Source organism: Falco punctatus (assembly GCF_963210335.1).
Source record: "Falco punctatus genome assembly, chromosome: 7".
In the NCBI taxonomy this organism is placed as follows: Eukaryota; Metazoa; Chordata; class Aves; order Falconiformes; family Falconidae; genus Falco; species Falco punctatus.
The window spans coordinates 39983992-39996089 of record NC_137587.1 but is presented as its reverse complement, the minus strand read 5'-3'; the positions used below and the strand labels follow the sequence as shown (position 1 = coordinate 39996089).

The 12098-nt window shown below is 41.0% G+C and overlaps 1 protein-coding gene across 1 annotated transcript; it reads right to left on the bottom strand.

The window, feature by feature from the left end:
* Positions 1-2479: 2479 nt before the first annotated feature.
* AP5M1 (adaptor related protein complex 5 subunit mu 1) lies at positions 2480-12090 on the bottom strand. The gene is made up of 8 exons (XM_080394500.1): positions 11958-12090; positions 7541-8186; positions 5776-6003; positions 5193-5332; positions 4356-4441; positions 4137-4252; positions 3774-3870; positions 2480-2653 (listed from the first exon to the last, which is right to left on the bottom strand). Exons 1-8 carry the CDS (start codon positions 12023-12025, stop codon positions 2571-2573), a joined length of 1464 nt encoding a protein of 487 aa, XP_080250626.1. The 5' UTR covers positions 12026-12090; the 3' UTR covers positions 2480-2570.
* Between the last annotated feature and the right edge of the window lie 8 nt (positions 12091-12098).

Sequence of the window (12098 nt, the reverse complement as noted above, 5' to 3'; positions counted from 1 at the left end):
TTACTGGCTTACTAAGATTTTTGAAGCACCCATGAGAATGTGCCCTTCCCCTTCTGCAAAGCAAAGCGTAGCCCATCAGGCCAGGAGAAAGGCTTCATCTGACTTTTTCTCCACCAGCAGGGAGGTCTCACAGTTGTTGCACAAGACTGTTGGATTAGGCATGTGCCAATTTAACCTGATCTAGTTTGCTGTCTGATCCGTTCGTGGGTGCTTTCTGAAGAACAAGGCATGCTGTATAGTCAAGCCTGCCAGAGAGACCTCAGCCAAACTTCTAAAAAAAAGCAGAGAGCACCTCCTTTCCCCACTTCCTTACTACAGAGCTGTCCCTCAGCAGGGGCACAGCAATGACGCGGGAGCATGCTAGAGTTATAATCCAGAGGTTTAGGAGCAAACCCTTATAATAAAACAGGTGATGGCTTGCATGAAGTTGTAGAAGACTGCTCAGGGGTAGAAAAGAAACACCACTCACTCCCTTCCTCCACCCAAACCTACAGCGGTATGCATGCACGAAGTAATCTAAAGCAGGAGCCCTCCATTCCTGAGTACTGCAGCTCTCCTAACCTTGACAGGGTTGGAGACACAGAATCATAGAATCGCTGAAGTTGAAAAAGACCTTTAAGGTCATGAAGTCCAACCGCTAACCCAGCACTGCCAAGCCCACCGCTAAACCCTGTCCCCAAGGGCAACATCCACATGGCTTTTAAATACCTCCAGGGATGGTGCCTCAACCGCCTCCCTGGGCAGCCTGTGCCAGTGCTTAACAACCAGCCCTTTTGGTGAATAAATTTTTCCTCATATCCAACCTAAACCTCCCCTGGTGCAACTTGAGGCCATTTGCTCTCATCCTATTGCTTGTTACTTGGGAGAAGAGACTGACACCCACCAACTCACTACAACCTCCTTTCAGGTAGTTGCAGGGAGTGGTAGGGTCTCCTCTGAGCCTCCTTTTTTCCAGACTAGAGGGAAACAACAAGGAACATGATGTGGGAAGGACCTCCTGCTATTAAGTGCAAGGTGTCTCCTCGTCTAATTCACTGTGAATTTTGAGTTCCATTGCTAGATACCATTTATTGGGGAGTACTTGTTGAACACCTGTGAACAAGAAAAGCTAGCCTCCACAGTGCCGCTGTGAATAGACAGCTCCCATATTTCTCACAGGAAGGTGGGACACAAACACCAGCACACCAAAATCCTGTGGTGGGTGCCTGGTGTACAGAACATGATATAAACCCTTCCAACAGAGAGACTCTCTCCACTCACACTATGGTGTCCAGGCATGTGGACGTCTGTAACAGGTAGAGGCTGGATTCTGGGTAAAATTGTTAATTCACCTTTTGCCTGCTAATTACAATGGACAAACCACTTGCGTGGAATGATTCTTAGGATAGCTCTGTTTTATAAGTTTGCATTACAGCTTCAGCTGAACGGCATGTTTCACATGAATTAATCCACCCTTTAGAACATTTAACCAACCAATTAGATTACTATCTCAATCTAAGCATTTTTTAAATTATAGCTTAAAACTTTTCTCCTTACATAATCACTAATCTTATTTATCACACAGCGTACAGTTAAACAAGAGGTACGGCAGGAGCAGCCGGCATGCTCCGTTATTAGATGGCATTCTTCTCTTCTTTTGTGCTGCTCTCCAGGTTCTCTCAGTTTTTCACCTGTCTTTCAGAATTTGCACATTTCCTGATAACTCTCTTAAAGTCCATTTCCTGTGTTCCTGCAGATACCAATTTTCTTCTCAAAATTAGAGGTCTGCCTCTATAAACTGAGTCCTTTCCTCCTCTGCCTATTTTTCCAGGGAAAACAGCTCAGTGATGTTTTTTGGAACCTCCAGCAAACTTAGCTGGTTCTGCCTGCTCAAAGCTAGCCTTTTGATTTGAAAAACCAGGTTCACACCTCTGGATCCTAATGCTGGCTTTCAGAGCAATGCAGTTCACAGGCATGTGTGAAAGGGAACTCACCACTTCTGCTGACAGAGGCCATACAAGACTCCTGCATCATCTTTGTTTTTACAAGTGCCGCTCATGCCATTCTCCCTCTCTTAAAATTCTTGTAAATTATTGACTTGTATGTATTTTGTAGGCATCTCGTGAAAATAACAGAACTCTTGCTTTTAACTGTCCTGTAAATCTAGGGTCTAAATCAGATCCTTGTGACTCCAGGACTGGAATAAGACACTGAAAGCTTTCCCACTCCATGAGCTTTATGGCTTATAAAACCAGTGAAGTAACTGGTAGTCCTCCTGGAAGACATGTCCAATCATGCCAGTCTGTATCTGTGTCACTATTACTTACTTTGTACCAGTTAATGTTAGAAGGGAAAGTAAAAATGGCCACAGCAAGTACATTTCAAATTGTCTTCTGTAAGCAAAATCAGGACTAAACAATTTTAAACCAACTATGTTATTAAGAGAAATTACCTCTTTTTTTTTTCCCCTCAAGACAAATTTTTAAGAAAACATACAAAGTACAAGTGCTGGAGAATATTTATTTTCACTCTATCATGACATTGGTCTCATTAGCTGTTTTGTTTAAATACAAAAATAATTCACAAGAAGATTAGGCAAGTGAGGGTTTATAGACCATAGGTGCTGGTGCTTTGGAATTCCAGATGTAATAATCGGTAGAAATGAGTTTCCGGGCTAAATAAAAAAAAAAAAAAAAGAAAAAAAAAAAGGGAAGAAAAACAAGCATTACAGGGTGCCTTACCATCAGACATTCCTTCATTCAAGTTAAGAGACTACTAATCCATCCTTACTAGTTTACAGAGAAGGTATAATGGCATCTTTAAACTGTAAGACTTATTATTTGAAAATCGTTTCTGATAATGAGACATTTAAAGTCTCAGTTTCAATTATCTTTACTAATGTATCAGTCATAAGCTTAAAATTCAAACGTAGGTTAAGTCAAAAGCAGGTGGATGACTTTGATTTTGTTCAATGAATATAAATTGCATACTCTATATAAAATATACAGTATTAAACTCTTGCTTTTTTGTGTTACAATTTAGGACTGAATGTGACCTGTCACAAAATTAAACAGTTTTCAAAAGGCATTTACAGACTTCTGCTAACACAACTGACAGAAGCTGCAAGAGATAGACAGCTACAAATAAAAATTGCTTCCATTCAACAGTACTGCTCGGATTTAACGAGTGACTGCTGTGTTCCCAATTAGTGTATTTTTGGTGCAGACTTGGAAGTACTCCTGTGTTGACTGACGAATAAGCAGATTTGGTTTCTGCTCCAGAGATTCAATGTACAGCCACATCCACCAAGGGCTATTGGTGTGATGACACTGACAGCAACAGTCTCGCCTTGAAGGCAGGAGCTGAGTTCTGCTCCTGGGTACTGCCAATCCACATATTACATCTTTGACAAAAGTGTCCTAAACAAGGGGCCAGAATAGAGAAGCATTTTCTACCCCCCCAGTAAAAGTTCTGCTATTATGCAGAGCATAGTAAAACATCACAGAGCAAAGGGGAGAGAGCCCAATAGAGAGACTGACTTTGTAACTGTGTAATAAGAGCTTTCATCTGAAAGGGAGATGCCAGTTCCTACTCCAGGGATGCTTTAATCACAAAACAAAACAACAACAAAAAAACCCCAAACATCAAAGTAGAGAACAAAATTTCCAGGATGTCCCAAGCAAACCAACAAAAAGCTTTGTCCAAGTTTAGCTACATAATTTTAGTCATTGACATCCAGTCCATAACTTCAATACGCAGTTTCAGTTAAATAAATGACATTTTTAGCAACTCACATGCAGTTACTTTGGGTTTTCCTGGTACAAAGATCTCAACAGAATGCTGGTCTACATAACATCCAGTAAGTGTAAAGTCTGGGATCCTAAAATACAGCTACAGAAAGAGAGGGAAAACATGATCAGATGTGTATTGTCATGCTTGCTGTGCAAATACTGGCAATCTGTGTTACATGCTCTTGGTGTGCAAGCCTACTCGAAACTGACAGGATGTCAAATCCTGTAAGCAAGAAAACAGAAAACTTCATGCTGAGAACAAAGAGGCTAATAATTATATCTGATTTAAAATCAACGTATCTTCATAGCCAATGTAAGATAAAAAAATGACTACTAAGGCATCTTTTCACAGAGCCTGCAACTTACTTTTACATAAGCAGTGTTCCCAGTGCAAACATAATCAGTTGGGTGCTCTTTGCCTGCAGTGCCAAAAGACACAGTTCCAGTCAGGGAAACTTCCAAAGATTTAGGGAACTTCTGTCCTAAAGCCAGAAACAGCATCTGTGAGAAATTGTACAGCTGTGCCTACACTGCACGAAACTGCCCAGGGGAGGAAGTGAGAGGGCGCAGGGGTATTCTGCTCACCAATGACCCAAACCAGCAGGCTCTTCTCTTGTGACAAATCCAGCTGGCCATAACTAACTTTGTACTCTAATTGAGCAATTGGGCCCCTACAGTGTGACAGAGGAGAAATAAAACCATTGGAATTAGTATCATTCAGTATTTAACACCCATTTTGTTAAAGAAAGCAACAACATGCTGAAAGACATTATTTATGCGCATATAGACAAATCACACATATCTGAGCACACTGCTAATTTATAAATCAAAATTACAGAGCAGAAGGAAATCACCATGGTCTCAACCTAGTAATCATAAAAGAGCTGTTGATATTTTACTCTTAGTTCACTGATAGCGTTTCACTAACACTATGATCAGCACCAGCAACTTTGTATCATTTCATCTTTAAATTTTCATGATAATTATGTGACAGCATAGTCATGGCAGTTGTCCGAGAGGCTTAAATGAAAACTATCATTTTAATTTTAAATAACTGTATTTTTGATAAGCTGATCTGTAGCTAGGATTAGCAGTCTTAGCAGTCTTAAGGAACAGGTAACCCTAGGTTGGAAATGATCTTGAGACTTAATCCACCTGGAGGATTGTGGTAGCGTTTCACATGAAAAAATACCACAGGGAAACAGGATGCACAACAGAAGTATTCAGAACCAAATATTCCAGTAAAATTCTGTATTATAGAAATTACTAGAATTTCAAGGAGGCTTCCCAACATTTGCAAGGTCAGTGTCCACTGGTAGTACTTTGATGGAGCATAATCTGTTACATTGACATCTGATAGGTTCATTTCAGGAAGATCACAGAGAAATGGAAGAAATTTGTTTATGAATTCTTTATTCTTACCTGTTGAAAAAAGGAATACGAGCTTCGCAGTAGTCAAAAGAATTCCTTATGCTTTCATGAAGCTTTAAGTTCACTGTTATTTTTAACTGTGATCCCTCTTCAATGAGTTGATAACGTCCCAGAATTGGTGGAAGAGGAACCTGGAAAAAACTACATTCATTCTCAAGAAAAATTAACACCATCATCATAAGATCAGTTATATACTATTTAATTGCTAAAGTACTTTAAAAAATAACAAATACATATTAATTGCCGACTGTACCAAACTCTTTAGGCTGCTTGCAATAAATAGATTTGTGGTATATGTGCTTGACATCTCAGCCTGAACATCTTTTGTAGAATTCAGGCATCTAAGTGGTTCATTTGAAGTAAGAGCAGTGATGCCAAACAATCAAAGGTACTGGCACCTCCTGAATATGATTCAGATAACTCAGGTCCTAAAGCGCCATCCAAGCAGTTTATATTATAAAAAGCATTTTACAACCTGTATCAGACTGAAACTCATTCAGACACATTCAACGCCACAGGTATTTTTATTCCTGTTTGAAGACCTGAAAATAACAAAGGTCAGGGATGTTATTACCTGGGAAGTGTAGTAACACAAGTTGAAGGAATCTGAAGGAGGAATGAAAGGAAATTTGTAAGGTCCACTATACACAGAATCATCCAGTGGCTCGGCACTATTGGACATCAGCATGGCAGGGTCAACAGAAGTCACACAATGATGGACCACGATATCTTGGAGCGGAGGACCGTTAGTCGGGAGATTCAAACTGAGGGTTATATTTGGTGCAGATCCCTCTATGTCACACTTGAAAAAATGAAGTCAAGAAGTTATTCTAGAGTATCTCCCTCAAGTCAGCATCAGACGTTCAAAATTTGAATATAAGGATATTTTTTTTTAAAAAAAAATCACACTAAAAATCTTCAGCTGGCTTCAAACAGTAATATTGACAAGTACTTTGAAAACAAAATCCCTTTCCCATTTCTGTAGCCTTTTCCATGGTACAGTTAGTGATGCAGTCTTAGCTAAATGTCTCTTAACTGACAAGTACTCTTCAGCAAGAAAACAGCAGATAAGCAAGCCAAGGACTTACTGTATAGCTACATCATTATGAATTTTACATAAATGCACTTGGTGATAGTCTAATTAATTCAGTTACTTTTATAACATCTGCTTAATGGATTCAAGTACGCTATTAATGGCCACTGTGGTCCCATGTCAGCTTTCTCACAGCAACCATGTGCAGTGCATCCATTGTCTCGTCCCTCCGTGTGCCAGCTCAGCAGTGCACAATTACACCAGGGCCTTCTTTTTATGTAAGGCCATCCACTCTGCAAGATGACCTACAAACTTGTCCCTCTGAGAGAGGAAGCTGCTCACCCCCATAATCCCTGCCAGCATGGCTGGTGGGATATAACCCAGTCTTCAGAAGCACAGTACTTAGGTTGGCTTCCTTCAGAGATGAGTGTCCCACATTTGCAAATAATTACATTACCATGATCTACTTTATTGGAAGGCCTTTCTCCTCTTAAAACACTGGCAGTTACAAGTACAGTGTACTGTGATAATATATGTGCTTCCTAAGCATAATTCAGAACAAAGAATGTTAAATGCATTAATTATAGAAAACACAATTTTCAATGTATTTCATAATTATTATTGAGTCAATATTCTATTTAGTCAATATTCCCCAATTTTTAATTTTAAACAATGAAAACCATCACTGAACGCAAAAACATTCAAAATTAATTAGACAACTATTTATTTTACTAGATTTTTTATCAACTGTTTTTATGTCAGCCAAACAAACAATATTTGTGGATTCTTGTTGTAATGGAATAAAGTAGGATAGAAGATTAAACTTTTGTTTGGTAGAAAAATTAATTTAAAAAGCTCATATACAGAAACTTGTAGAAGCCTCATTCAGAAATTCTGTTTCTAATCATTATTTAACACATTGCTTATCATATAGCTGGAAATACACTTGGTGTTAGCACTACCATTTCTTAGTCTCTATACACAAAGACTGTATGACATTATTTTTCTCTATTTCATTTAAAGTAAGAAAAAATTGGGAAGATACATGCAATGTAGCTATTTCTGGAAATATAATTCCCATAAATAATGAAAAAATGCATGAAGCCTGCAGGTAAAAAACATTAAAGATCAAAACAAAAAACACTAACCTGTCAGCCTGATATGTAGTAGTACCTTACATTTTGAAATATTACAGTATTAGAAATTCACTGATCACATACCAAAGTAAAATGGCATGAGTATTTACTTCCCCAGCGTGCTTGCATGAAAAATACTTTGGGTCAGATTTGCACAGATTTGCTCTCACCTTGCAATTTACAGCTCCATAAACTTGCCACACGTCCGCAACATCTCTTTTGTCATACTGCATACACTTGACTTTTTCAGTGATACAGACATTAACCTGAGGTTTGCCTTTATATGTGTTGGATCTCCAGGCCGGCTGATGCTCATCTGTGGGCATTTCCTGAATGTCATCAAATGAGCTGTTCAAGCTGCGTATGTTTGTGTTTAAGGGGGTGCCAAGTGGACAGGCCTGTATAAGCAAATTTCGAAGCTGGCCTATTTTTGCACTCATCTCAGCTTTGTTCTTCCGACTTGGAGAGATGTAGTCCACAATGCCTAACAAAAGAGCCAGTCCTTGCGAGAGCCCGCGGACAGTGAGGAGGGGTGGCCGTGGCTCCAAGGTCTCCTCAACTAGTGGAAGACACGCGTATATCAGACCACTCTTCTGAAAAGCAAGCACGGGCCAGAGATCTCCTCCTTCGGTGCAAACTGAATATACTGATGAATGATTGATTTGAGTACAAGTATCTCGGTGCTCCACAAAAATATCGTCATCTATGAGTCTCAGTTCAAAAAGCAAGGCTTTAAGAAAAGCGTTGTCAGATGGTACAGGCACATGTGTTGACCCGTTGAAGGTCTCCGCGCGCATTTCAACGGTGGGGTAACGTCTGTGATACGGAAATGAGAACATCTTAATGCTGCGGATCTTTTCCCACCCAAAATATCATACCAACAGATGTTCCTAGAAGCAGAACTGCACAATGCCTTTTCTGGCTGTTGGAAAATGCAAAAGCATTATAAAAATCTTTGGAATACTGATATAATCAAGGATGGGATTCTCTTAGGTATTCAAGTAACTCCCAAAGGCCCCTCTGGTCCTAAAAGTAACCTTGTGTAAGTGGACACCAGCAGCATCCTGACAGAAACAGAGACAGGATCAGCATCCAAATCACTGTCAATAAAACTATTTAATGAGTAATTAGGCTTCATTCTAGCAGGTGGATTTTTACTGGGCACTTTGAGCAAACACATTCACTCAGGTTTTTTAACAAAATGTGAATCTGTCTCTACCCTTCCAGTTGCACAAAGGTATAGGACATTTAAATGGCACTAATGAACCCAAGCATGACTCACACCAGCACAGTGAAACTTCAACAGTGAAACATTTCTAAGAGGTGAGATCACACTGAAGACAAGTTTTCAGACATTTAAAAAAACAGATGTCCCACATAATAAAATCCAACTGCAACAGCTTTTTGCCGAGATACAGTATGCTATTGCTACAGCTTTGCTACTCTACTAGATACCATGTTTAGAAGACAGTAATGGAAGTTATTTGTATACAGGTTTTTCATTGCTGTTCTGAGCTTACACAATTGATCTGCAGCAGTTGCTTTAATTGATTAACAAGATTAATTAAAAATCTTGACAGTATTATAAATCCAAAAAGATTTCAGTGTAAGTCAGTCAAATTTTTGCAGAAAAGGCTGCACGGACTGTGTGGGGAGAGGGAGCAAAATGGATTCCACACTGCACGTTCAATATAAGTGATTTTAAGCTTTTATGACTGTTTCATCATTTCATTTTTTCAAGTATTTAAGATACAATCATAATGTCACAGAGATGCAAGGTTTTGTATATTTTAAAATTGTTTGACTGCATTAACATATATATTTCATTTCAAATTTCCTAGAGATAATATTTGAGAAAAATCTTACTAGCTGTTTAATGCTACATCTGGCATTTTTTTCTTCTGAAGGAGTATTATTTTTTTAAAGGAGAGAGGGATGAATTCCTTCTCAAGCTAACCTAAATCTATCAAGACAAACTGATGAGCTGTCTTTTAATAAATAGCCGAGAAAAGGAAAATTATTACTTTCACTAATGCATTGGTCTTCATCCTGTTTTGGAACTGCAGACTCCCTTGAGTCTCTCTTACGTTAAGTTTGATAACAGGCTAGCTTTTCTACATTATCTTTTGTGGATTCCCTTTATCCCTTTATGGACCCTCAAAGTGCACATCTCACAGGTTACACACCAGGCAACTAGTTAAATCACTTTATGAATCATCTAGTAGCAGATCTGTTCCCAGGCTGGACGTTTGCACTCAGAGCCACACTTACAACCATGGGAGAAAAAAATGCCCAGATATATAAATGCCTTCATCTATTCTCCTTTTTATACCATCTTTTTAAGGACACATGGACAGTCTGTTTCTTAAATTGCTATGGAACTTGTAATCACAGCAACGTGGTACTTCGTTGTATCCATGACCTCCACGTGTAGCACTCCCTTTCTGCTCCCCAACACTCGCATGGCTCTTACCCTGTTGTCTTGAAGTCCCACCTACAACATCTTTTCTTTACTGAGTAGCAGAGTCTCTTGCTGGAGGCAACTATGCTTCCTCAGGCTTATTTTCAGTGACTGTGCTTTTTTGTTTGACTCCTAATCAGGCATCAAGGGCTTTCCCCCCACCCCACACACCCCCCAACAAGGAAAAAGCAAGCATAGGCAGAGAGAAGCTAGAGCTACGAGATCCGTAAACAGGATACAGATGACAGTAAAATGCCTCCCTGCAGCCTCAAGTCTACTTTGAAGAGTGAACAAACAGTGGTTTTGCAGCTCGAAAATTTACGTGGACTTCCAGAGCAAGGCTGTTGGTAAGCGGCTACATGTAACCTTGGTAAGCACCTCTTATTTTTGGTCAACATTTCCAAAACAAAGGAAGCAGAGATATTTCAGTCTAGTTTTGTCTTATGTCCTAATCTGTCTGCTCCATTTGCTGAAGCTGTCCCCACACCACAGCAATCTTCTCCTCCTCCCACTGAATCTTCACAGCTTTAGCTGAATCATTAGACAATTAGTCAGCCTTTCAGATCTCAGTTTTTCAGTATTCCCTTCTAGAAAGTGATGATTTTTTTTTTTTTTTAAAAAGAAGAAAAAATAAGTTTCCAGGGATGAATGAGCTTTGGTGATGCAAGAGGCAGACCATATTTGTTGCCTGAATTAAGTTATGACCAGCTCAAAAAAAGAGGAATGCTTTGATGTCCCAGATGTCTCCTCTGAGGTTAAAGATCAGGGCTCACGTATCTCCAGCTGAGTGCGTAAGTCCTGAAACCAACAGTTTCCATGTGATCTGGCATTCTTTATATTGTCTGTGCGCTTTGTTGAATTTAAGGTCAGTTAGGAGGATAAACATGGGGTTTCTACAGCCCTATTATTTCCTCTGGGAATGTGAAAGATCTAAGTCTGGAAATCACTTGAAGTATCAAGTATAGTTTGCCCTTTTCAAAGGAGCACTATTCCTTGTCTCTGCCGCTTACTGTGTGACAAGTTACTTCACATATCCCTGTCACCAGCCCCCCCTTCCTCCACTGCGATTACACTCTCCGTTTTTTTGGGACAAGGCTCTTTCTCTGTGTTTGTAGAGGGGAGGCCTCATCTCTGGTCTTGTAGGTAATACAAGGACCATAATACTAATCCTAAAACAATCAGAGGAATGTCCAGTGTAGAGATCTGTCTGCACCTGAAGATGGAAGATAGTCTACGTACGCTCCCCCCACCCCCAGCCCCGTGTTCTCTCTCCAGTTTTACTGAATTCAGACTCAGACTTGTAGGTCCTGTCCCTACCCCAGGTCTCAGGATTCTTCCGCTCCCTAGCCCTGGTTGTTTTATCTCTTACTCTCCAGACCAAGTCCTCTGGAATCACAAAAGCGTACGCAGAAATGGCAACAAATTTTGCCAGACCAACAAAAGCAGCCTGCCTAGCCCGGAGTCTTACTTAAAACTCCGCAAGAGTTCTGAATAAAAAGCCCTCCTTTGGAAGACTAATCAGTGGGCTCCTCCACGAATTTGAAAAACCTGTCTTTGTATGCAAAAATAAAATAAAATGGGAAGTTAAATTTCCGCCTGAATATACCGTACTTTTTGAACAGTTACAGAACAACACAAAGAGAATATAAGCAAGATACATGAAAAATTGCATGCTTTCTACTTTGCCCATTTTGTTAATTTGCGAGTATTTCATAAACCCTGCCTTGTCCTTTTCCACCCTAGGATTGAGAAGAGGTAGGCAAAACCTTTGCAGTAACTAAAGGAGGAACGGAGAAAAAGTCACGTGCAAAATGCAGAAGTTGTAAAAAAACCAACAACCGGATTTATTTAAAAGCACAACATCTGAACCCAAAAATTTGCAGACCCGGGCTCAGAAACGCGCAGCGGCCGCTCGGAGGGACTTAACCGGCGTGGGGCTGCGGGTGGTTCCGCACCCGCCGGGGTCCCGCGGCAGCCCCGGACCCCCGGGAACCCCGGCGCCGGCTGCGCGCCCGGCGAGCGCTGCCTCCCGCCCGCCCCGCCGCGCCCCGGCCCCCGCAGCGCCCCCGGCCCGGCTCGCCGCGCCCGCCCCCTCGCTCTCCACACGCCCGGCGCGCCGCCGTTACCTGGAGAAGAGCACGGTGCCGCCGGTGCCGGGATCGTGCCTGAGGAGCCACAGCGCCCGCAGGGCCATGGCGGCGGCGCGGCGCTGAGCGCGGCCGGAGCGCTGCCGAGGGGCTGCCGCGGCCGGGGAGGGGCCGGGAGCT